This window comes from Lingula anatina, chromosome 1, assembly GCF_051362555.1.
Source record: "Lingula anatina isolate TDL-2025a chromosome 1, LinAna3.0, whole genome shotgun sequence".
Taxonomy (NCBI): domain Eukaryota; kingdom Metazoa; phylum Brachiopoda; class Lingulata; order Lingulida; family Lingulidae; genus Lingula; species Lingula anatina.
This window is the reverse complement of record NC_141767.1, coordinates 40,271,725-40,298,782: the sequence shown is the minus strand read 5'-3', so window position 1 is coordinate 40,298,782 and position 27,058 is coordinate 40,271,725. Positions and strand designations below refer to the sequence as shown.

The window sequence follows — 27,058 nt, the reverse complement described above, 5'->3', positions numbered from 1 at the left end:
CAAGCTAACACAATTAACTTTGATTATATTTTTAATAAGAACTTAATAAATTGAAGCAATTATCTGCTGAAATATATACTGAGCATTTATAACAAGGCATGATTTGTAGTATCAATGCCAATATTATTAACACACAACGGCAGAACTTACAATCATATCTGGATATCCTCTAGGGAGAAAGACGGCACAGGTTTTAACAAAAAACATAGGTTAACAAACACTGACATTCCATCCAAAAGACTCCTTCCACACACAGAAACATTCCCTCTCAATACACATATGTTATTTATATATTTTCCACCAATGCTATTAAACAGGTCCAATATCATACCTGTACCACAAGGTAAACAATTAGTCTCCCCAGCAGGACTATAAAACCCAGCAAAACAATCAGATGGGGTAGCAGATGTATCATTACAGTCTTTCCCAGAAGGGCATTGCAAACATGTGCCCGCCCCTGGGGTGTCTTGATATGTACCCAGGGGGCAATTTGTACATCCAGTGCTCCCTTCTAGGCTGAAGGACCCTGCTGAGCAGTTAGGGGGTGGTGCCACCCCTGGGTTAATGCAGTTCTTTCCAGTGGGGCATATTGTACAGTTTTCAGCTCCAGATGCGCTATAGTAGCCTGGGCATGAGTTAGAGAGAATACACAGCAAATATTAAGCAACATAAAAAACATCAATAAATTATCAAGCAATGTTAAAACTTGTCAGTAATATTAAGCAAAATATTGAAAAATAATCTAAATTAATGTTAAGCAATATAATTCGACACACTGTACAAAGTTAATAAGCTATAAAAAAAAAAAAAAAAAAAAAAAAACAGTATGGCAAATGGTTAGAAATGTTACAATGTATCTATATTATGAATAAATAAATGGATGCGGTACCCAACCAAGTAATCACATTAATATATGCATCATGGCAGCTCCATTTATGTCTCATAGTAATTTCACTGCAGGCTAAAAATTTTATGAGTCAATATGAATTCTATCCAATAAATTAGTTCTCCAAGTATATGTCGCAGGGTTGGTGAATTTGAATTATATGATTATGCATGTCTAACCAAATCCCATAACACTGCAAATCAAAGCTTTTAATTTAATTAAAATTATTTTGTTGCCATGTCAACATATCAGACTTTTAAATCAGCATATAATAAATCTTTGCTGTAATAGACCTGGCATAGTAAATTACATCGTTATTCAATCAGATAATGGAAAGGCAACCTCCGTTTTTTTAGGAAACTGCATGAGGCAGTGGTGGTAAAAAGCATATCAAGCAATAGCAGGGGCAGATTGAGGCTATGTGTGTTTTTTTCATGCATTCTCTTAGTGCCTTCAGATTTTGTAAACGAAGAGCACATCAGACAACGGTCCAGAATAAAGCTCATGATGATAAGCCACATTCATATATTTCGTAGCAAACAGGTGAAATACTACCATACAAATTTATATAAAAATAGAACATAATGATTACAGCAATATCAGCCATAGGTGGTAGTTGCTTAAAATGCCTTTCATACCACAACCTCTAAAACAGTTTAATAAAGGGTGGCCATTGTGTATACCTGAAGCACATGTTCTGCACCCTGGTTCCCCCAGTGGGCTATATGTACCAGCTGTACAGTTAATAGGGCTAATGGAAGAATTAGTACACTCCTGACCAGCTGGACAGGGGTCACAACTACTGGCACCACCGAGGCTATAATATCCTGTAAGCAGGGAGTTAAAACTTAATTTGATGAATTTTCACAATTCTGCTGAAAATCTATCACTGATGGGTAAAACCAAAAGAACATTTTTTTGTTTTTTTTTTATTTTGAACAATGAAAGTGTGGGTTTCTACCATTATTGCTCTGGCAAACATGATTGTAACTTCATTGAGAGACAACCAAATTCCCATAATACTTAAAATATTGACAGCAAGGTCTTTATGATTTGAAACAGGGAAAATTCAATGGAAACCACCACCACCACATTTAATTTACCTGATGGACAACTGATGCACCCTGCCTCCCCAAGGCCACTGTATTGGCCTGCAGGACAGTCTGAGGGTGTGACTGAGGGGTAAGTGCAGCCCTTGCCTGCAGGACACAGGGCGCAAGACCCTGATCCTTCCATAACATAATACCCTGATACACCAAGGTGAAGAGAGAGATAAAAATAATTTTGTTAAGCAAAAAATAACCTTAAAGGAATGAATTAACCTGTTAAGTACAGAGCTTTCATATGTTAAGAACATTTTAAAAAAGCTTACTAATTGCCAAATCAAGTTAGTCAATTGAAACCAAAAAGGTTAGCAAAACAACATGATGAAGCATTATAAAATACAATACTGAAATTTGCAGAAAAAATTCAACAATTAAAGCCATTATTTAAACACACAAAATGTTAAGCAAGCCAAAACCAAGTGAACTAACAGTTAACTAAAATGCAAAATGTTATTAATTAAAACCAATAATTTCATCTGCCTTCACCCCATTTTTGGAGGGATCACTCTCACACTGAAACTGTTTTTTTCAAACTTCCAAAGTGAATTGCTTACCCACATTCATCTCCTCTATCCATCATTCTGCCATACAACATACCATCAAGCTCATTCAAACTCCAAAATATCTGCAATCAATGCACAAATATACACACACTTTCAAATTCACCTCATACACACTACCCTGTAAGATAAAACATATATTACAGTTATCCTGAAATGCTTCTTAGCTCTGGTCATTCTTCATTGACCACTTACCTGTACCACAACTAGAGCAGTTTGTTGACCCTGCTACAGCATACTGTCCAGCTAAGCAGGCAGTGGCCGCAGTAGGGTCCGAGCATTCATGACCAGCTGGACATATTTCACACGCAGATTGACCGGTCACATTCTGATAATACCCTGTTGGACATTCTATTGGAGCAGAGAGTCCCCCAGTAGGACACTTGTATCCTAAAATGAAAAAATGGCCATAAACAGATCAATTTTTTGATTTTTCAGTATTCCAACATGAAAATAAATGTAGTTGTATTTGTAATTGAAATAACAGACAAAAATTCATAAATTTCTGTTTCCAATAGGAAGAGGATGCATAAAAATATTTACAATTTGATAACTCAAACATACCAAAAGTTATTTAATATCTATGAATTAATATTTTCCAAATAAGTTTGAAAAATAAACTTGTCAAATTGTCCACTTTTTAGAGAATCAATTTTTTCACAAATGCGGTGTGCAAAAATATGCCAGAAAACAACTGTTAGTTAAAACCAATGACCACATGCATTACCTAGTAGGCAGTCTTGACATGCTGGGTCAGATGACCGTCTGTACTGACCAGCAGCACAGTTCTCACAGGCACTCTGGTTAGAGTTAGGCACCTGACCGGCAGGACACTCCTATAGGATAAACAACAAAGTGCTAGTAAGACACCATCCAGTAAAACATTCAAACTGATATCTGTACACATTTCACATAAATTGCCGAAAATAAATAGATAGGAAATATTTTTTTAAACATGAAGAGATTCATCAAATATTAGGGCCAGGAAAACTAAAAAGAAATGTACAAAATTTTCTTTACTATGTTGAGAAACAAGTCCTGAGAGACTCTAATACAGACAGTGATTGAATCCTTGGCCATTCACGATTGCCTGCATGTGCTTAAACATCAAACAGAAAGAGGTTTTTAAAAGAAAAATCTAACTGACAGTTTGCATGCTTCCTATTGGTCTCTTACCTGAGGTGCTCCAGTAGTTGTTGCACATATGCTGGTGTTGGGGCATGTATTACACACTGTCTCTCCTATTTGTGAATACTGAGGCAGAACACAGGCTGTGGTGCTAGTTGACCCTGTGCAGCTATACCCTGCTGGACACAGGTCACACACAGCTGCCCCTCCACTGCTCACTTCATTAGCTGCACATGCTATACAGGCACTGCTATCTGAGGAGCCTGTGGCATTGTTCATAGTACCTGCACTGCAGGGGATGCGGGATGAATTTGACCCTGGACAACTAGAGAGAAAAAAAAACTGCTATTATTTGATGTTCTCTCTTTTAAACTTTATTTTCATTCATTTGTCTTTATATTTTTATTTGTTTTTTTTTTTATCTATCTATTCCTTTGTTTGTTTTTTTTTCATTTCAATTCATTTTTCAATTTATTCATTTTTTTTGTTAAATCTATTTATCAAGATCTCTGTTTGTGTAATGTGAATCTGGCAATAATCTTTTTATTTAAAAAATATGTGAAATGTTTTGAACACCAAACATTACTTTCATTTTTTGACAGAAAAGGTGTTTGCTTGCAATAATTCTGTAACCTGTCTTGGGTAGGTTTTATTTTATTTTTCTGAAATTCTGAAATTCCTTCATTTTTTTAAGGTGAATAAGAAGCTTTTGTTAAAATTCAACTCTACTATAACCAAAAATCAAATTAAAAAAAAAGACAGAAATCTGATAACATAAATGAAAAAAAAAGAAGTAAAAATCTTTTAAGACTTTTTAAATCTAGGTTTATTTCTTATAGAAAACAACTTTATTTCAAGGGACCTTCTTCAAGTGGAAAAGAACACACAACAAGAGACTCATATTCAATTAATGGTAATTTAACTTTTAAGCACCCAAGAAGGTCAAACAGAAATATCAAACAAGGAGTCTTAGTCACTAATTCACTGGTACATAAAAGACCCAAGGTTGTGCCCTTTCTAAAATACATAGCACACTTTTTGGATTGTGTATTCATGCAACCTTTCAGCTCTCTAGTACCCCTCCCCAGAACCAAATAAAGCATGTCTCTTATTAAATCCAAAGTGTTTCACAGGTTTCAATAGGGCAATGTGTTTGCTTATTCTATTTGGGCAGCTCTATTCTGGCACAGTAATCTGGATTGTCTACAGTTATGACAACAATGAATGTGAAGCCAAAGCAAACCTTTACATCAGTACGACAAACAGAGCCTGCACCTATTCAAAAGGCTGCGACTAAAATGCATGGTTTAACATCCTTGTAGCGTTAATTTATCGTCTGGAGGAAGGAAAGGGCTGTTAATTTCTATTTATCACTTTCATCAATGTGTTTCAATTCGTCCTAATCAAAAACTGTTTCAACAGAATTTTGCTGCAGCACTAGGCTTAGCATGAGCTTACACAAACATGCACAATCGCACATATCCAAATGCAATTCAGGTTGTAATGGTTTTATGCCCATCAAGTGTTTGTTTTGCCTGTTTTCATGATATTGATGATGTTTGAATTTTGATAAGGGGTCTAACACAGGCACAAAACACACTCGAATGCTAAGATAAAGGCTGTAATTTAACATAGCATGACTTTGCTGCTAGATTCGCTGAAAATGTAGACTGTGATCTTTTTGTTGTTGTTTATTCAACACGGATTAACTGTAACTTTATTAGTGTAAATACATCCACTCAGAAAGTGAGCCAAAATTGTTAGTGCAGCAATAATCAACTTTTGCATGATAATCTTTTAAATAGTTCAACATCTAAACAGCACAAACCTTTAATTTATAAGGGTGATTCATATATGGAGCTGATCATAACTATATATGCAAGATAATCAACTTTCAACAATGATTATTTTCAAACCCTAGACTGCTTTCTATAATGTAAGCTACAAAGTAACTAGAAAGCTAGATACTAGAAAATGGATCCTTATTATCACTCTTAAAAATCTCTTTAACCCCAAAACTGTAAAGTTCTTTTGGAAAGCACCCTCCCACCCCAAGAATTAACATATTCAGTCGCATGTACATTGTATTAAAATTTCAACACAAAATAATGAAAAGTCAACAGTTATCTTCAAAAATATTTGCGTATATTAATACTCAATTAGATTAAGATTCTCTTTGATTTTCAAAAGCCTGATCTTTAAAAAATATATCAAATATTTAAAAAAAAATGTACAGGATCAAGAATTAGAAATAAATTAATACAATTCTTCTTCTTCAATATTCTATCTAACTTGATATATTTCTTGAACTGAAATATGTCAACAGGAGAGACAGATTTTTTTGAAAAGAAAAAGATGTTACTCTAGCAGTTTGCACCATAGCCACTAGTCTGATATCAGATGATATTTTATGAAAATCTGACTTATATTAAGTTTATGAAATTTGGTATTTTCTTGGCCCAGCTGCAAGAAGTTTTTTAAGGAAAATATACATACACTAATAACTGTGCTCAAAATTCATCATTTTCCCAGTGAACACTTTGCTGGGATTACAGAAAAAAAAAAAGATCTATGATAGATATTTCCTGAATCTATGCCCAATGTCTTTGGAGTCATAAATTTCTATGTTACACACTAATTCAGAAGGGAAGTCAATATTACATCAATTGATTTTCACTTACTAATATCCAGTGTCACATGTCTGACAGCTGCTGGAGGCAGCAGACCAGTATGTCCCCGCAGTGCAGTTACCCGCACAGTCTATATCACAGTCACATACTGCTGAAGTGGTATCTGAAATGTAAAAATGTGGGGAAAATTGTAACCAAAATATCATAAAATGTGAAATATATTTTCAAATTCAAAACTGAAAAGTTTTCATTTTTTTCTGCATGACAGCAGAATATTTAAGAAAATATTGGTTTCAACAAAATAGATGCTAGAGAAGACCTTATGAAAGATAATTACTAGTATCCCCCTAGCCAAAAAATATGATTGAATGATAAATTATATCAATCCATCAAAAAAGGGGTGTAATCATGGTCCTCAGTGGTCAATTTTTCTTGGCTGAAAAAAGTTAGCCTTATATTAAATTTATGTTTGCTTAAGTAAATTGCTAAATAGAAATATGCAACTGTTATCCAGCTGAAAAGCAGTGTCAAAAATGTGCAACAAATTCCATAATTAGACTTTTGAAGTTTCATGGCCATTTCAATAGCAGTTATTTTCACAACAGTTTGTGATAGCGAAATAAACCCATTCCCTGAGAAAGTCTGATTGCAAGCAGATAAAATACTGGCCAGTTCAGTAAGCAGTTAATTCTCAACTTATTTACATAAGTTTTAGATGCTTTATGATTATCAATTAATTAATAAACTTCATGGACACTGGGTAGATGATTACATATCAATTTGAAGTATGGAATTATTTGAAGAAACAACTTTATTTCCCAATTTGCTTATTTGAAAATCAAAACTCTCATAAATAACAATTTTCAATGCAAGGATATAAAACAAAACAATGACCAATTCCAATACTTGTAAACTGCAGGTATGCTAAAAGCTATAGTCTTGGTTGCATGGGGATCTACTACTGCTTCAGATTAACTTATTTGCAAATCAAAACTTTCATAAATAATTTTCAATGCAAGTTTACTTATTTGCAAATCAAAAACTGTCATAAATAATTTTCAAGGTAAGTTTACATATTTGCAAATCAAAACTTTCATAAATAATAATTTTCAAAGCAAGGGTTTAAAACAAAACACAGACCAATTTCAATATTTGTAAACTGCAGGTATGCTAAATACTAGCCTTGGTTGCATGGGGATCTACTACTGCTTCAGATTAACTTATTTGCAAAACAAAACTTTCATAAATAATCATTTTCAAGACGAGGGTATAATACAAAACACTGACGAATTCCAATGCTTATTTAAAAATTGCAGGTAGTCTAAAAGCTAGCCTTGGTTGCATTGGGATCTACTACTACTACTTCTGGTACAATTTGCATCTACAGTACTACTGTATATATACTAGTACATGTACGTATGTTGTTCTCTTCGTTACTCTGTGTGAAGTGAATCAACTTTTGTACTGAATATGGCTAACCATAAGTGCATTTTTTCTCAGGGTACTACCTGTACATATACTTTTTGAATGAAGCCATTCTGCTTGAGAGGCACAGCTAGCATGACGTAACCTTTGCAAGTTACAAGTTACGGTGGCTTTATTTCTGGACAACACATAACAGTTGACCAAAAGGTTATATAAAAACTAGCCCTGGTACTCAAAGGACATATAAATGACAGCAGACAATCATATAAAGTCGTTGAAGTTGAAACTCACCTATTTGTAAACAGATGAACAGTATCGCTGTCCAACAACACCATTTCCAAAATACCGCTACCATTCTACAATGTATCTTATGACAGGAGCATCTTTCATCTCTTCCTTGCGCCGTCTTGATTATATCCTGATCTTCGTGTATATAGCTCCTGTGTCAAATGTTTCAGTTTCTGTTTTACCGTAGTAGAAGCGAAGAATAACAGAGTATCGTGATAAAAATCTATAATTTTGCACCCATAGGGTGTTAAACAGGAACAAGATGGCGGCGCGCACCTGTAGATAAATAGGTCAAATCTGTGACGTGCGGTAAATATATTGCTTGGCAACGGTAAACTAAATATTTTGCACACAACAAAGAAAATGTAATGCTCTGTAAATATGAGGTACATAATGTGTTTGTTTAAGGTATAAAAGAAAGAGCTTCCAAAGTATCATATGTACATGTTTTTTAATCTTTAATTGCATGTTAATGCATCAGTGGAAATTCAATAAGGTTATTTTCAACGGGGATAGCTAATATGATATATAGCATTAATACTCTCATGCGGACATGGGTATTGATTTGATTGATTCTACAAAGCGATTCAGCCTAGCTGAATGCCAGTCTTTTTGAATTATTTAACACCATAGCAAGATGACATATGAGATACATTATGTATAGTTACAGTGTTTGATTATGGCACGGGGAAAGCAAATTAAACCTGTGCGATGCCCTAAATATTTTTCTTTCAATCGTTTTTTTTTTTTTTCATACTCATATAAAGGGATCTATTTCATTATATCAGTTTTTATGTTTATTTACATTTTTATTTTCATCACAATTTTTCACCGGCATTGGTTTTTCTAAAATCAAATTAAAAAAATCAAACATAAATTTTTTTTCGTACACTTGTCCAGATTTCAGCTTTGCCAACGTGGCATGCTGCAGTGATATTTCCAATTAAGCTTAATAAAATATTTTGGTTTTGGTCTCTTAATTAATCTACAGAATAATGATAATGATTTATAACAATAACTCAGGGTGAGTCACGCCCATTATAGGCCTCTGTCAAGTGAAGGCAAGAAACATATCAACAAACGTGGCCATACCGGTACTGACTGATTCTCAAGATATATATAGGTATATTTGATTTATTTTTTCATTTTTTAAAAATAAGCGAGCCAAAACTTGTTTGGCCAAGTGGAGCTTTAATAACATAAGTCTAGCAACTAAGTGTCGAATCCCTAGCATCACCATCTCACATTCTCCAGTCGATCTAGTTTATTTTTTACTAAAGTAGAAACTTCGCAACTTAATTGTCAGGGAGCGAATATATGTTGTCTAACATCTCAGAAAATAGTTAAAATATTAATTTAAAACAATGCAATATATATATATAGCTTGCTGCTATTTTTGCAGCGTCGCCAGCCTTTAAAAATTGAAAAAAAAAAAAAAAAAAAAAACTTCGTGACATCTTTTGCTTTTGCGGCGGGTCATTATTTTTAGTCATTATTATTATTATTATTATTATTATTATTATTATTATTATTATTATTTATTTATTTATTTATTTATTTATTTAAACTTTTAATTAATAAACATCCATGATAAGCTAGACAATATGGCGACAGGGCACAGTCAAAATGTTTTACACGAAACACAATAAAACTGCATTCTCTGTAAAAGGAATTTGAAAAACCTTCGTTACCAGTCATTGTGAAAAATATATCTTAGGTTGAGGACAAAATGTGTCTGTTGCAACTCCTTGGTAAAATAAACAGGCATTTCGAAATACGTATGTAGCGCAGTTTATTTTTTGTTAGTACTGTATTAATAAGGTGTGAACATTATTCCAAAGGGTTGTTATTTTCAAATAAAATAAAACCATGGAATTATGCTAAAACCTTCGTTACTGAATACGAATATTTCGGGTATTAACAAAGTATGCATTTTAAAATTTCCATGATTTACACATTTGCAAAAAGGTAAGAAACTTATTTCTTTCTTGGCTTATCATTCCTTAAAATAATTCAATACCATTTAGAAATATAACAGATAAAAGCGAAAAAAAAAAAGAAAAAGAAAAGAAAAGAAATAAATGTCTGTCATGTGGGAGATGCGTGGGTAGGCACGTCACGAAGACTTCTAAGGTAGGAATACATCCGCTGCTGACACCTGTACTGACACGACCTTCACCTTTCCCTGAGGTCGCCACACACAACATGGCGTCGAGCGGAACACCGAGAGGAGGAATGAGGCCTTCTGGAAGATCTCCGCCTTTTGTCATAATTGGACTGTTTGTAGTGATTGCAATTTTAGCATTCAACTACTGGAGTGTCTCTTCACGCAACAGTGAACTTTTGAGAGAAGTTTCTGATCTCTCTATGAAATTAAGACTAGCGACTCAGAACAAGTTGAGCATTGAAAAACGGGCGGAGGCCTTATTGAGCCGAATGAAAGAAAATGAAGACAATCTCAAAGTAGTTCAGAAAGAATCGAGCCAGAAACTTGTAGAGAACAACGATCTGAGTACGCAGATTAGTCATTTAAAGGATGAAATTGATAAACACAAGCAAGAAACGGGTACATGTAGAGATGAAGTGGTAAGTGCGCTGTTCTGTGTCCATGGCAATCCATTAAATTATAATGACATTTATCTTTCCTATCACAATAATTATTCAGTAGAATCAAGAAACTGCACCTTTGTTTTTATATGTTTTTTTATCAATAGGGCATCGAGCCATGCATTACCGGTTTATGTATTTAACAGAACCTCTTTATCGGTTGTAACTTTTTGAAAAAAATATTAAATTTATTATTTGTCACATTGATCATGTGAATTTGAACAGTTCACACAGTATGTGAACACAAAGTATGTGTCATTAATAATTCTTCCGGTTCATTATTTTTCAGTCAGTGTCAAAGATATGATGAAAATGTCATTTAAGATTTCAGTTGGAAAATCCTCTCTATAAAAAGCAGATAGCTTCTTTGAAATGGTTTTATACAGTGGTGCAATTGCAATTTATTTGATGACAATTAACATTCAATATCATACAGTGATGAATTATTTTCAGTGTTGCAATATTTATTGAAAAACTTTTTAACTTCGCAGTAAAATGTCTTCATGGATGATAGTGAATCATCATCAGACCTACATTACAGCTGAATTATTGATCATTTTTACATGTTCCAGATTAGTTGACTAAACATACTCTGTGCTGAAAAATATGAAAAGGCTGCAGCAGCTGTGCATGTGAAATAGCAGTCTTTAGTATTAATATATGAATATACAGGCATAGACTTCTGCGTAGATAATAGATTAAGTATTTATAACCTCATGCCTATCTTGAAATGGCAAGGTTTTATGCAGGTTATTGTCGAAATGCTTTCACTGTTCCATTAGATATTGTGAATGAATGATTCTTTTGTTTGTAAAAGTACTTGTTCTATAGATCTGTAATGCAACTTTAGCTGAACTTTAAAGTAGAATATCATAGAGTGCCCTACAACATACACCAAGAATGTGCAACCATCTACTATATATGACATCATATTCTTGCATTTACTTATATGGCAAATCATGCTAAAAGTTAACACATACAGCTGTATGACCTAAAGGTATGCTTAATTTGCTCATTTCCCAAGGCGTATCATGGGGAAAATATACACCTTGAAGTCATAAAGGGCTGCATACACATGATATATTGGAGGAAGTTGTAAAAGTCATCAGTCTTCTGAATTTACCAAGATATAAAATTATTGAGTCTGTTTGATGTGAACCCAGAATCCTAAACTTGTTAGCTGACAGGTTTTATCCAAGTGGATAGTCATATATATATATATATGTCATATATCATTGGATCTAGGCTTAAATCATAGTCACGCTGGATTCCATTCAGCTATGTTATAGCATATTATATAACTGACTTTCCTGTGGAGTTGAAATGAATGAAATCTGACCATACTAAGTGTTTGGCTTCAGGAAATATTTGGTTGCTTGTATTCCTTTCATACTAATGAGGCTTTCACAGAGTTACATAAACTTAGTTTAACTAGAGTCATTTAACTTTTTTTCTGTCCATACTAATAAAGCTTTCATAGAGGTACACAAACTGGAGTCATTTTGTGATTGGCTAAATTTTAATACAATTTTAAACAAACTTATTGTTTTAGAGGCATTAAAAAGCAACTCTGTGAGATTTTCCCACCAAAATGTATTTTCCCAGAATCCCAGGAAAATAAGCAATATTCTCATACTCATGAATCATTTATCTATCCCTCTCTGCACTTGGATTTGACCCTTAATTAAATTTTTAAAGGTTGATTTAGTTGAAAATGACTGGCCACTCATTATAACAAGCGACCATTTCCCTACAGTATATGTTCCTTTGTAAATATAACATCAAGTACGCTGCAGAAAAAAAAATATATAAGGAGTTAAAATGTATGTCAGGTGTATGTAAGGTTTTTATAAGAAGCTGTGGATGGCAAAAGTAAGCTTTTGGGGAAGTTTCAAACCCATGGAGAGTACCTTTAATATTTAACCAATTTGGTAAAATTTTTACAGAAGCAATGTTAAAATGAATGAGAGCTCACTGCTATGTGAACATGTTTTCCTCAAACTGTGCATAGAATTTATTGTCCCTTGGAGGCAACAGCTCATTCGAAAAATAATACCATTTGATCTATACCAAAATTATATTCTTGTCTTTGATTTAGCTTACCTGATTTTATGGTGAAGCCAAAAAGGATTTGACAATGCTGTAGTACACCTAAATCAGATATTTAAGGCAAAATTTTGAACAGTTTTAAAAAATGTTTTCAGACTGCAAAAAATAAGGACTAATATTAGTAAGCAGCAAAGGTGGGGTTTTTATGCCTTGTTAATCTTTCATATAATAGGAATGTGTTTTACCCCCCACCACCCAACCCTTCCACCTTTGTGTTTTGTGTGGTCATGCCATCTGAACACAGTCATTACAGGTAGCATGGTATTGTGCTGTAAGAACATTATTTACAACAGTGGAAATGAAAAGAAGCAGCACTTACTGAATATAAATGTGCTTTCATCTTATAACAAAAGATTTTTGATATATTATCCATGCTAAAAAGAAATATGGACCCCGTAACTAGAAAGCATCGCACTTTGCTTATAGCGATATCAGAAAGAGGCTACAATGTATTATTATATGTGACCAGTATGGGCGAGTTATGGAATCGAGACGTTTGTGCTCGGTCGCAACGTGTGATGCTTTCGAGTTACGGGGCCATGTTTTTTTTTTGTTGTGAGATTCATGTATATCAGGAGAAATAGAATAAATGGAATCATGGAAGCATGGAAGTACACAATTATAGAGTTAAAGAGAAGGGAAAGTGTTGTGGAACTAAAATAATTTTTTGACTAAGTTTTTTTGTTCTAGTAGTGTCATTTGAATACAGGGAGGGTGATGTATAAGCGATTTTTTCATTTCTTTTTTAGTCAGTATGCAGAAGCAATTTGACCACCGTTGCAAATGCTATGGAAAAACTACTTGGTGAGTATTCTTTTTTTTTTTTGGATGGTACACTATCTCACTTGTTACCTTTTATGCCATTATGTACAATGGTATTAAAACAGGCAAGCCATTTTATATTCCACTGAGACAGAAAAAATGACCTGGATATATGCTTTTTTTCAACTGAATACATTAAATGCTTTTATGTATATATACGTATGTGAAATTAATTTGAGAATATATAAGAATACTTAAATCCACAGCAGTTTCTTTCAGTCTTCATTACTTCCCAGCGATTTAAGATATTGATTCTATGCATGAAACATTCTGATACTGAATAGCTGATCTATCTATATTTAGCATAAGGCAAATAAGAAATCACAGATGAATACAATCAGTTTGATATCAAAATGTGTCCTAATTAAAATTCCAGGTGACTATAAGCAGACATTAGGTGAACTGGAGCAAGCAAAAGATAAGGCGAGAACAGCTGTATCACAAAGGTACTCTAAATTATTAATACTCTCTGTCTTTCTTTCTTTCTTTCTTTTTTTCTTTCTCTCTATCTGTCTCCCTCTCCACAAACACATTCTACTCTAGTTCTATCTCTTGGTCACTGTAACTCATGTGAAACTTTGAGTATAAACAGTGAAGTAAAGTAACCTGTGTGGCAATTCTGTATTATGATCTCTACCTCATAACCTGCTTCGTAGTTCTGATTGTGATAAACTGTGATGTGTATATGAAATCAGTTTATATTTAAAAAACATAAGAGCATGATGAAGTTTACTGGTCAAATGTAATGAGTAAAAACAGAAAATTGTTAAGAATATTATATAAATATGTCAACTACTATTTCTACAAATGCAATGATGATTTATAATGTACTGGATATTAGTCATCAACAGTTAGCTGATTAAACTTTGATTTGATAATACCAGCATGTTTTTGATCAAATTGATATGATAGCTTCTGTATGCACCATACATGAGCTCCCTCCACCAAAGTGCTGAACTCCGCATTTTTAAATTCAGTTCTGATGGTTCGGCTGGTTAGGTGTTGGGTCCCATGGTAAATGTTTAGAGATTTTTTTTTTAAACCTAGGCTCATCTCTAATACACAAAATTGCGTTTGGATGCTTAATTAATTCTTCATTCATGAAGGGCAAATTTGAAATTCACCATCAAACTTTTCATTATGTATGCAAACATAAAGTTTAATGTTTCAGTCATGAGCATGGATTGCTATGCCACTTAATGGTTGCATTGTCCATTCTCTTGAAAATAAATTATTCTAGGACACTCGATGTTACAGTGAAATTCTAGAATATTTCAGTCTTGAATAATGATTTCAAAGTAATATTATTTCAGTTTTCCTCTATTAAGGTCAGTGATCTGGATGAAGAAGTTTGACTGAAAGCTTGCATATCTTCTCTTCAGTTGTCTTGATTCTCATCTTTTTTTGTACATACCATACTTAAATCTCTTGGAACGTTTTCAGCACTAACTGTGAAGAGCCTCTACAGCGACAGAGGAAAAAGTTCCAGGATGTAATCACCAGGGACTATGGTTCCCCAATCTGGCAGAGAATTGAAAGTTTGCTCCAAGGACAGCAATTGCCTGATCCACAAAAGTAAGACCAAAGTATCCAGAGTGTGATATATTGTGTATTATAGTCGTTTCAGCATGGAAGAGGCACTATGACCTTTTTAAGACCTATAACAGATTGTTTAAGAAAGTTTCAAGAAGGTGGTTTATAACATATATGAGGATTAAAATCAATAGTTTGGATGCTGCATATTACAGACATGAGCCCTTTCCACAGAATTCTGCATTTTTAATTCAATTGTGATGGTCTCTAAGATTCGTCAAGGTCTGCAATAAAATGATAAATGTCCAGATTTTTTTTTTTTTGGAAACCTGGGTTCATGTCTGACATTAGGTGACATGTGACTTCATAACATTTCATCAAATTTAATATTCTTTATCATTTCTATCCTTGGGGCATGTAAGTATATGTTAGATAAAAATGTAAACTTTTTTATACCTATGTATAATTTTCATAAAACAATTTCGTTCAATGTCCAGTCTCCCCAATGCTCAGCAAGGCCAACCACAGCAGCAATCTGCTGGTCAGTTTGATAACCAGCAACAAGGGAACAATCCAGCAGCACAGCAGCAAGGTGGCCAGTTTCCACAGCAAGGTGGACAGGTTGGCCAGTTTCAGCCACTTGAACAACAGCAGGGGAATGGACAGCAGCCAGCTCAGGATCTGTCTGGTCAGAATGTGCAGGTGGAGTATACATCAGATTATCATAATTTATAATTATAGAATTGTACTAGCTATAGGCCTCTGATTGGCCAGTCACCATGGGCTTTTTCTAATAGTTCTTTTGTGTTTTGCACAAAGGTAGTATTTGTCAACACTGGTCAAACATGGTCATCTTTTAATAATTGTTTTATCTTTTTTACTGTTTCTCTTTTGATTATCATCTATTTTCAATGTATGTGGCAAATGTCACTTTTTTTCTGTGTACAAATGTTGTTCATCATTTGTAGTACTATTTTAGTACAATCATTATTAGATTTTCACTTAATAGCAAGTATTAGTTATAACACAAAACATTTTATATAAAATTCATCAGGGACAGTTCCAGCAAAACCAAGGCCAATTGACACAGCAACCTCAACAACAGCAACAACAACAACAACAACAGCAGCAAGGTTTTAATGGGAATTTACCATCTCAGCAAGGTACAGACCAATGAAAACACATTGTTGAAAGTTATAATTAAGTTGTGTAGTGTAATTAAGACATTTGGTATCAAATTTATTTTGTTTCTAACATGTTTAAATTGTCTTATCCACCATGTTTAGATTGGCTTTCACTGGATGCCATTTTCATTGCTAACTTTTACTTCCTCTTGTTTTGCTTATAAAGTATTGCTTAAAAGAGATACTGATCTGCTTAATGTGAGTTATTTGAAGCCATTTAGGAAAAACAGATTCATGTTTTACAATCAGTTATGAGACTTATGATCATCAAGTAAAGGACAAGGGAAGGGTTGTCTGCAATTTCAACTCTAAAATAACAAGTTCTGAATATATGTAAAAATACGTCCATGTTCTTTTCTTTTGGGGACCAAAGATTTGCAAGTGTATCTGTTACTTGGTTTGGATGGTCATTTACCAATTTGATCTTGCTTTGGGATATCAATCCATGTTTAAGATTTAGGAAAGTGAAAAAAGGATTTTGTCGAGGTTATACTGTTCTATTACTGTATTACTTCATCGCCTTTTACGTGGAGACTTCATTTGTGAATGGAAGAAAGTTTATGAAGTTTTAGCTTGTTCTTTGGATGGGCCTTCTTTTTAGATGTACATGAGAATTCATATAATATTGGTTTAAATCTAAGATCAGCTATGTGGAGAATGGGACTGCAGTCAGAGTTGTTGGTTCCAAGTGCTACGTTGGCTTTTTCTATTGCTCCAGTGAAAATGGTGGTTGAAATGAAGTTGCATGTTCAAGTCTGAAACCACAGAATATATTTTAGGCTATCAGGATGGTGAAACTGGTCTGGAATTACCTTGGGAAGTTAGTGGAACATATAACAGTAATAGTCAGGGAATTCGTCATGGTGGTAATAATCTTGGTGGTCAGGAGTCATCTGGGTCTTATTTGGCTGCTAATACTTCCCCTTTCAAACATTTTGTTGTACCTGGTCAGCATTCTCCACCTCAAAACCATCTCAATTCTCCACCAGGAGCAGGACAGCCCTATGTTTATCAGAATCCCCAAGGTGGTTATGAGTCACCAGGTGCAAATGCAAACTACGTCGTTAACCCAATGGGAAGACAGCAGCCAGGAACTGTGGGGCTTCCAGCAGAATTTGGCCAACCTGTTGAAACTGCTTATCAGGCTGTTCCCAGGACTGGTGACATTGACAGTGCCCAGGGTCTGGCCCCCATTTTACAGCAGCCTGTTGAATCTAATGCCATTCCTCCAAACACTGTCCACTCAGCACTAGAGTTCAATGCTGCCAATGGTAACATGGCGTCCCCTATAATTGAGAACAACCCACCTGGATCTGAAGGTGTTTTGCCATACCCTCAGAGTGGAGATGCCAACCCCCCTGGGAGTTCTTTCAGCAATGAAATCAACGCACCTTTGGAATCTGCCCTGAAACCTCCAGCTGTTGGTCAACCAGACGAAGAAAGCACTAGCAGTCACACAGACCAGCCTCAAGAATTTGATACATCTTCCGACGACAGTGGTATTCAAACAACAACAGGTACACAAGCTGTGGTTGAGAATGTGGTCTTAGACAGTGGGGCATTCACCTTGGCTGCTTCAACCATTTACCCCACGGGTAGTGGGAGCAATTTTTCAATTATCCCTGTGTCTACTACTACTGATACTAATAGCGACGGTGGGACAGAAGCCCCGTCATTTCTTAACTGGTTGCTGAATTTAGGTTCTAACTCAAGAGGTGAGTTTTTGTTGGTGATTTGCTTGTCTCTGACCTGGATTGGGAAGTAAATGTCTGTGGTGGATGGACTCTGGAAAATGGTATCTATATGTGTGTATATTTACATATTGGTTTGGTGGGTAAAGGCTAAGGAATGCCCTCTTCAGGGTTGGACTAGCTTAAAAAATAGCTGTCGAGTGAATGGACTAATGCAGGTCTTTCTTTTAAGTGTCTTATGGTGAGTTGAAGAAAATTCATGTACACTTGGTCAGTTGCTTGAGAGATCCATGTCTGCTGGAGAATGAGGTGTAGACTTTCAGTTACATATATTTTGATGATGCAGAAGATATGTTTTTCTTATAGCCTTGTTCTTTATAAGGAGTTGATTTATTTGGCTTTTCTGTAGTTGTTATGAGGTATATGCTCCTCATGTATTGATTTCAAATGCTTATTATCACTGTGGATCCATTGCTTGTGGTACCTTAACAGACTGGCATATCTTTCTTTACGAAAACTTCTTCAAATTGGCTTCTTAGGAATAAATAATAGGCTGGTAATGCATTATGTAATTTCAAGTATTTGATAACATGTGGCAATGATGTCACATATTTTATATCCTTTCCTTTAAAACTGAAATTGACAAATGTAAATTATGAAGTTCTTCTCAAGTATTCAGATTTTTAAAGCATTTTACAACAAATTATCTTTTTGAGACGATAAAACAGTACCTCAAATAGAACATCACTGTATGGTCTTTATAATCTTCCCCCCTCTTTCTCTCTCCCCATGCTATTCTCTGCTTTTCTTGTCATCCTGTCAACCTTGGTTTTAGGTAGTTCCATATCTGTGTCCCAAGGTGGTGGTCCTAAAGATATATCAAACGGCAACAGGACTGACAATAACAATAGGACTTCCAGTGTAGATAATCAGAATTCCCATGTGGGTGAAGGGAAAAATGATACATATACAGGCAACTCTCCACACTCTCAGAATGTGTCTGTACAGACAGGGGGAGCCAGAAATAAGACAAAAAGTGTAAACACTCCAGGTGAGACTAGGGTATAGTTCTTGGAAGTATTTGATTATTTTCTATTTGTGTTTTTCCATGGGTTTGTAAAAAATTGTTCTTGTCACTTTTTTTGTTAGAATTTTTTGTTTTTTTCCCACGTTTTGAAATATACAAATATTCAAGTATAAATAATTAGTGAATATGAGAAGTATACTATATGGTTTTGCAGCCCTATATCTGGTCAACTGCAACATGTAATGCAATACATATAATAAACCTGATCCGTGTTGTGACACTGCTTTTAGACTGCTTAGCAGAGTGTACACAAATCTGTGGTAATTACTCAGAATTTTCAAATACCTCACTTACTCTGTTATAATATTACTTTTTGAAGATTTACCATTTTAGTTACAAATGTGCTTTTCAAAATAGTTCCAACCTTCTATTAAAAACTTACAAATCAGTATTTTGAAGCATTACTAACAAAGCATTTTTAATGAAATTCATTGATTCTTTTTGTTGAAAATGTTGAGTAATCACCATAGAGGCTTTTTGTATTGAATATATAACCCATTTACCCTTATTTTGTCCTGCCTTCTTTAAATATTTTGTTTCATAGATAAAGTACAAGGCATGGAGCTTCATGTGGAATAGAGGATGCTCTATTATACTATTGAATTCTATATTGCATAAAGCTTTACGAGAAGTGGCTTAAACCACAGTTTGAGCAGAAAGCAAAAGGCTAGGTTATGCTCTATGCTGCATTTGTGCATGTTGTCACTTTCTTTGGAATATGACACCACATAGCCTTTTGTTTTCTGCTCAAACCATGTTTTAAGACATGATGTAGTATGTGATTTGTGTTTCTCCCTTTTTATTTCCTCATTTTTTATTTTGAATATATTAAGTATTTAAAGTGTGATTTTTACTGTGGTTCACTTTGCCAGGACTGTCACTAAAGGAACTTGATTTTTTTTAAATCATTTTTTTAATAAGTTTGTTACATAAATATGGTCTACATCAGTTTTTAGTAGCATTTTATTAGTTGAATTCAAAACAATTTTTCTGTGTAACATTTGAGGCTCATATTTATTTACCTTTGAACTATCAACTACTGAATCAAAGCATTTTATTTTTATTAAGGACCATTTATCGTTGTTCACCATAGTTCCATCATTTGTTGTAGAAATTTCATACTCAACAATGTCTAAATTAATGAAGTTTTCAAAAACATTTACAGAAGAGAGTAAAGCAGATGGTGAACAGGCACCAGGCGTAACAGAAAGTGTTGGTCAGGGACAAGCACCAGCTGGTTCCCAGGGACAGGTTGAAGCTGGCAATAGAATACAAACTTTAGATGGTACTATAGGGCAAGCTACAGCTGGCGGTATGGGACAGGCACCAGATGGCAGTAAGGAACAGGCACCAGATGGCAATATGGGACAGGCACCAGGAGGCAATATGGGACAGGCACCAGGTGGCAGTGTGGGACAGGCACCAGGAGGCAATGTGGGTCAGGCACCAGGGGGCAATGTGGGACCAGCACCAGGTGGCAGTGTGGGACAGGCTCAAGGTGGTAACATGAAACAAGCACCAGTTGGCAATGTGGGACAGCCACCAGCAGGTCATGAAAAGGATAAGTTTGAAGAAGAAATTGATAACCATTCAAAAGAAGATGAAAATCAAGATTTGAAATTCAAACAGGTAAGGTCCAGAGTAATAACACCAGTGAAATACATGTTACCTTTCTTTCTGTTTTGAAAAAGTAACCTAAATACGTCCTTATTTGTTGAATGCATAAGAAAATATTTCAGATTTAATTAACAACTTCCTAACAAATTACTCTTTCAGAACCCCAATGATATTCCACCAGGAGTAGATATTAAAGCTGCTGAGGACAGTATAGACGAGATGAAGAGAAACATGGAGGGAGGACCTGCACAGTAGAATTCAGAATGCATTCATCTCACATTTTTTTAAGGCTTTAGGGCAAAAATTTGACTGCTTTTTTTTATTCTCCAAAAATTAAACATGTGGCAGATACATTTGTCATAAACTCAATGGATGTTTATACAGTACCAAATTGGCAATCATATTTTTCCTAATGATTTAGCTAATTTAACTTCAGCTTGAGAATATAATGTTATATATATTGTTATATACATATATATTGCTCAAGCTCAAATTACGTTGGCATTCTTGAAAACCTAAGCCATATGGTTTCAGTCTTTGGTTGCGCATTTCAAATTTTCAGTGTAGCCATTTGAACTGATAATAGTGCAAATTTTTTTCTCTTGAAATTTAAGTATTGTAAATAAATTGGGGGGGTTTAAAGGAGTTTATTTTTGTATCACTGTCAGATACTTTTGTTATGCTTTAGTTGTATGAAATATGTTCGTACTTTATCTCGAGGCAATAGGTAGTTGATAGCAGCACATATTGTACTTAGCATATATGGGGATACTGAATTCTTTTTTGTTTTGACAGGGAAAAAATGCTGTATTGGGCCTTTTCATTTTACCTGTTATAGGTGGTAAAATGTGAATAGCGGTAATATGGTCTTTGCTTTAACATTCCATTATATTGTGGTGCAGTTGTGATAAATATCATGATCCAGACTACATAGTAATTTGGGATAACATGTTCTGTGATATTTGCACAATCATCAAAAATGATATTTTACATTAAATATTTACTATGATGAGGGAGTTAAAGGTATTCGGTAGTTGCAGCCAATGGCTCAAATATAAAGAGAATAGCTGTGTAAAAAGGTCCTTTTTGTTTATGGATGGAAATGTTGGGGTTTTAAGTGAATGGACACTTATTTGATTCATTTAAAGGTTGTTTCTTTTGCTTTTATTTTATTTTTGTCCTAGGTTATTGAAAAAAGACAAGGAGAAAGGTCATTATTTTCATTTAGTTTATTATGATCTTCTTGTCACTTTCTTCTCTCCCTTGCTCTCCACAAATCTTGCAGAAATATCTTTTCAAGTTGCCATAATGTATATTTTACTGTTTAATGCTAATCGGCTTAGTGTGTTTTTGTTTTTGTGCAGTTGCTTTGGAAGTCTTTGTCAGCTTTTTATGAGCATTTAGACGTCTCTGTCGTTAAAGTTGGAATAGTTTTAAAGAGCATTTATGTATGATTACACTGGTAGCATTCAACTCAGAGTTTTTAATTGCAAACCAATGCATTCCCTGGTGTTTGCATTTGTTTTCAGTGAACATTTTATAAATCAAAGCAAAGGAAATAGGCTCACATCTCTTCAAGCTAGTATTGGATATGTTCTTTTTGCAAATTTTCTTGTCTTTTAAATGAATATACTTGTATATTATAATTTTTTTTTGGTAGATCAGACAACCATAGCTTCAAAATGATTATTTTTGAAGAGGGAGTGGTATCTTTTTGTATAAAAACTGCCTTCAAATAAAAATATGGGAAGAATATGAGCGTTTTCTTTTCTTTTTTTGTTCAATTGTCCGTCTTCTGATTAGTAATAATATGAACTCTCATTTGATAAAATATTTCTCATTACACATCAGGAAATTATGCTAACTAGAAGATAACTGTATGGCACTTACACCACTGTTTTTGCAAAAAAGAAAAGAAAAAAAAATTCACATTTAAATGCACAAATAACTAAAATTATCAAATTGATAAAACAAAAAGACTATTTGCCAATACAAAAATCTCTGAATATTACATCTAAAATTGCCTCTGATGAAACTGCACCAGTAATCTTCCCAATTTGCCTAATGGCAGATCGTAGAGCCCTTGCTGCCAGGACAAGGTCTCTGTTCTGCAAGTCCTGATATTTTTCCAAGGCTTCAACACAATTCTTGAGGTGTGTACGATATCTTGCATGGGTTAAACTTGGGTTTCCTGCCAAGGGGTTGCCACATCTTGAAGAAAAGTAATTCATTATTTAAAACTACTCACAAGTTGACTATTTGTAAGTCCCGAGCCTGAATCTCCCCTCAAATTGGATATTTACATCATATAAAAAATTATCAAATTGATTCTGTGAAAAGATTAAAATGACAGCTTGACAAATATTTTCAATAATTGAATATTTTTAACTTATTAAAATATAACATTAAGTTGGACTCAAGTTTGTCTAATAACTACATATGAGGATAATTGAAATATTTGATTATTTAAAGTTTATTTTGGGACGGGGCAAACACAAGATCCCCCTAAAAACCGAACTCACATTTGTTTCATACTCGATGAAATCCTCTCTACTAGTTCCTCCATCCCTTCCCCTGTTGTACAAGACAAGGGACAAACTGTCAATCTTTCCAAGTCCAGTCTCCTTACATCAAGTGGTTGGGTGAGAAGGTCCATTTTATTCACAACAATTATTTTCTCAGCAAATGGTTCCTCTTCTTCATGTAGGTTGTGGCATGTCTCATGGGTGTCAGAAACAGCATTTAAACCAATACACTGATGATCCAAGTTTTGAAATGGTTGACCATCTTGGGTTAGACTAGTTGACTGATTCTGTGTATTCTGAGATTGTCTGGTAGTGTCATTTTCATTTGTCCCATAAATATCAGTTAACTGTTCCTTCAGTAAAGTTATCATTGAAAAGTCTTCACCTTCCATTTGTTTCCATAATGATGGAGCATCCAAGACAACAATGGTCAGATCTGCCTGTTTGGCCCTGTTTGAAATCAAACAAATAATATTTCTTAAATGAAGGGTAAGTTTTCAAAAAAAAAAAAAATAAATAAAACCTGATATTAGGAAAATGGTACAGTTAAAATCAGGACTGCCTATACAACAAATTCAATTAAAATTGGGCCAAATTCTAACTGCCTTAACATTTTATAGATATGTTAAACATGTCTGAGGTACAGTTTGCCACACCTGTTCAGTGCTCTTAAAATCCCCTCTCTCTCCACCACATCCTCAGTTTCCCTGAGTCCTGCAGTGTCACTCAGCAGCACAGGAAAGCCACCTATATTCAGAGCTGTTTCCACCACGTCTCTGGTGGTGCCTGCTGTAGGGGATATGATTGCTGCTGGGCGCTGACCTGAGCAAGTAAAACATGTCACACCTCAAATGAGACGAGCCACATATCATATTGTATTAAGTTTAAGCATGAATAAATTGCAGTAAATAATAATTAGAGATTGGTTTTGTTAATAATTATAATAAACTATGCAAGAAAATTGGATGGAGTGGTAATAACAATTCTTATTTAATATTTCAGGAAATGTTTTTTGAGATATTACTCCAAAGTTACCTAATTATTTTCTTTAACCGACCTTTGGTTCTTTGTCCAAGAATAATCTTATTTACAAAACAAGCTTCAAAACCAGCAGGCATTTATTGTTTAAATTATGTAACCAATGACAATGAATAAAATACCAGTGCGCTTACATAAATGATTTAGCAGACTACTCTTTCCAACATTGGGAGGTCCTACAATGACAACGTGCGCACCAGTACGTAACCGCTCCCCTCTGCGGTTATCTGACAGATGATTCACAATTTCTTTCTTAAGTTTTTGGACATTAACTTGTACTGCAAAAAGGTGTTCAATTAAATCAATAACTAAGTTGACATCTGCCTTAATTCCCTAAAAAAATGTCCCCAATGGAAAAAGTTCAGAAATTTCTATACAAAATAAGAGAGACATAAAAGCACACATTTAACATCATTAATTAGTGAGCAATATTTCAATTTGCCATAATTATTCATACACTGAATACAACAGTAACATAAATTGGTATGATTCTATAAAATATTCAAAAGACTTTTGCTGAAATTTTATTATACCAACCCTCATCCAAGACTCCTTCTTCTATGTTATCATCTTCACTGAAGTCAATATAGGCCTCAACATTTGCAACACACTAAAAGAATTAAAAAATATAAACCAAAAAAGTTCTTTTTAGCAGACACATTTTGATGTTAACCTTGATTGGCATAAACCTTTTCCAAAGCAATTATTCTCATATTTTAGTGTCAATTGACATGATAATGCAAAGCAGAAGAACAAAACTAAAGTCAGACAAGAGGGAGTTCACGTAATTCAAAAAAGTTGGTTCAAGGTGGTGGTGGTGGTGGTGGGGGGGGGGGGGATGATTTGAATTGACATTATTTTTAGCACTATGTTCTCCCCCGTATGGTGTACCAAACTTAAACTTTTAGCATGGCACCTTTAAAAGTCTTAGTCTCCAGTCATTGTAGAGCCTACTGAGATCCCCCTCCATCTGTCTGACTGCCTGTTGCCTCTGAGCTTCTGTTTCAGCATGAATTAATGCACCCAGTCCTTCCACCTCAGTGAGGTCCAACTTACCATTGTGGAATGATCTAAAATAAATTAAGGCTTATGCCAACTTCATATAGAAGTGATTACTGAGGTTTTTATTTTTGTTGTCTATTTTTGCACTGTCACACATGTAAGATTTTTTCAAAGTGCAAAGAGCTTTAGACTTTCTCCTACTAAAGAAAAAATGCACGAAAAAACAATGGATGGACAGAAAGAAAGAATGCCTATGTTATGCCTGAAGAATAGCAAGAATAGCAGACCTAGAAGTATAGCAATCCAAAATAAAACATCCTCACCTCCAGTAGATTTTGACCCTTAAGACATTATGAACGATAAAATTCAGGCATCTGAAACAAATCTGAATGAAGTTGTAGTACCTTTTGGTAAACTCCCCTGGTGCCGCTGGCTCCAGGCCCTGAATGTTTCCCAATGCATGTAACACAGCACTGATAACAGCACTTCCACCATGGACATGGAATTCACAGACATCTTCACCTGTGAAACTGTGAGGACCTGGATGTAATCAAAGAGAATTTAGTCGGCTACATATTTAGTCCATTGGACAAAACCAAATTAAGATAATCACAACTACTTTACTATTCTAAATTTTAAATGAACTGAGAATATTTCTTTTTCTCTTTGAAATTGATAATTTTTCTACCTCAAGATAAAAATAGAGCATTACAATACTAAAATAAAAACAGTAATAAAAATTATAATACTGAAGTGCCATTTAATATAACAGAGCAGCAAAGGCACAAAATGACAGCACTAGCAATTCTAAGCTGAGTAAGAGGAACTTACTTGGGAACCATAATACCAAGCCCCTGTCAATCAACTCTGAAGACTCGGGATCAAACAGTTTCTTCAATACAACTGTTCTTGGCTTTGGTATATCAGATTTACAAAGTGATTTTAATGCAGTTGAAGTCTGTGGGCCTGATACTCTAATGACAGCTACTCCAGCCTTGCCAAAACCAGAGGAGAGAGAATAAATTGTTCCATGGTGCCTGAACTGTTGAAGCAAGAGTAACACTGATGTCCTGGACGATTTTCTTCTGCATAGAGTATGCATTATCTAAAATAGGATTTTGGTTTGTGGGATGCAAAATTTTACAAAAAAATCATTACTTGTATATTAATCTTAAACATGTAATATCAAGTTATCAGACAGATACATGGATATGACATTTCAATACCTCAGCCAACCATGTGCTTCAGTTTACCATTATGAAATCAACAAAAACTATTCACCGATACTAAACCTTATCTAGATTCAAGAGAGGCGTATATGCTGGCCTACATGTTGAATCTGAGATTCCCCCCCCCCCCCCTTTCTGGAATTTAACCACTAAACTAAATTTTCCTTAAAAAAAAGAAAAAGCAATTTTCTCCTACTCACAAATCATTCTTCAACCTGTCTCTGCACTTGGACCCCATTCCCATAGATTTTAGATCAATCTATCTGTGTGGGGATTCTCACTAGATTACTGTCAGCTTAGACAGCTTAAGCATCTGCCCCACCTACTAAAAGCTGTAAGGGGGTAATTAACTATGGTGTGCGCTCGGCTGACTGCAATTTAGCTTGAACCCCCAAGGAGTTAGGTCGATCTTAATCTAAATCTCTGGATCGATCTAAATCTCTGGGAATGCACCCTTGGACTCCACATTTCATACTATTACTTATTATGCATATTAGTTTTAAATGACTGGCCTGTCACTAAGGCCCTATTCAGAATGGATGATCCGAGTACTTACTGATCCGCCGACTAAATATGGCCAACCCCTCATCA

The 27,058-nt window shown here is 34.6% G+C and overlaps 3 protein-coding genes across 7 annotated transcripts in view; 1 reads left to right on the top strand and 2 right to left on the bottom strand.

The window, feature by feature from the left end:
* LOC106164407 (uncharacterized) overlaps nucleotides 1-8,316 on the bottom strand; it is a 72,828-nt gene extending 64,512 nt beyond the window's left edge. For 2 of the 3 annotated variants that reach the window (XM_086994481.1, XM_086994486.1), the window contains exons 1-8: nucleotides 8,027-8,316; nucleotides 6,362-6,473; nucleotides 3,729-4,005; nucleotides 3,280-3,388; nucleotides 2,748-2,942; nucleotides 1,990-2,133; nucleotides 1,570-1,713; nucleotides 332-625 (exon numbers count right to left, since the gene is read on the bottom strand). In XM_086994481.1, coding sequence (XP_086850607.1) covers nucleotides 332-625; nucleotides 1,570-1,713; nucleotides 1,990-2,133; nucleotides 2,748-2,942; nucleotides 3,280-3,388; nucleotides 3,729-4,005; nucleotides 6,362-6,473; nucleotides 8,027-8,090 — 1,339 coding nt within the window. In that variant the 5' untranslated portion in view covers nucleotides 8,091-8,316. The remainder of the gene's footprint in view (nucleotides 1-331; nucleotides 626-1,569; nucleotides 1,714-1,989; nucleotides 2,134-2,747; nucleotides 2,943-3,279; nucleotides 3,389-3,728; nucleotides 4,006-6,361; nucleotides 6,474-8,026) is intronic. The other variant, XM_086994492.1, reaches the window with a different exon arrangement.
* A 1,885-nt stretch (nucleotides 8,317-10,201) lies between these two features.
* LOC106153900 (uncharacterized) lies at nucleotides 10,202-22,428 on the top strand. Of its 3 annotated transcripts, none has more exons than XM_086999047.1 (9): nucleotides 10,202-10,609; nucleotides 13,489-13,543; nucleotides 13,938-14,007; nucleotides 15,005-15,136; nucleotides 15,592-15,796; nucleotides 16,149-16,257; nucleotides 17,268-17,795; nucleotides 20,222-20,685; nucleotides 20,833-22,428. In XM_086999047.1, exons 1-9 carry the CDS (start codon nucleotides 10,229-10,231, stop codon nucleotides 20,926-20,928), a joined length of 2,040 nt encoding a protein of 679 aa, XP_086855173.1. In that variant the 5' UTR covers nucleotides 10,202-10,228; the 3' UTR covers nucleotides 20,929-22,428. The 3 variants fall into 3 exon arrangements, with proteins under 3 accessions (XP_086855173.1, XP_086855174.1, XP_013383500.2); XM_013528046.2 differs by lacking the exon at nucleotides 17,268-17,795 and adding an exon at nucleotides 18,805-19,020 and having other exon boundaries at nucleotides 10,205-10,609; XM_086999048.1 differs by lacking the exon at nucleotides 17,268-17,795 and having other exon boundaries at nucleotides 10,204-10,609.
* LOC106153902 (5-taurinomethyluridine-[tRNA] synthase subunit GTPB3, mitochondrial) lies at nucleotides 21,888-26,512 on the bottom strand. Its single transcript, XM_013528047.2, has 9 exons — nucleotides 26,465-26,512; nucleotides 26,070-26,343; nucleotides 25,643-25,778; nucleotides 25,153-25,306; nucleotides 24,774-24,846; nucleotides 24,371-24,514; nucleotides 23,855-24,020; nucleotides 23,196-23,648; nucleotides 21,888-22,884 (listed from the first exon to the last, which is right to left on the bottom strand). Exons 2-9 carry the CDS (start codon nucleotides 26,338-26,340, stop codon nucleotides 22,653-22,655), a joined length of 1,629 nt encoding a protein of 542 aa, XP_013383501.2. The 5' UTR covers nucleotides 26,341-26,343; nucleotides 26,465-26,512; the 3' UTR covers nucleotides 21,888-22,652.
* Nucleotides 26,513-27,058: the final 546 nt, after the last annotated feature.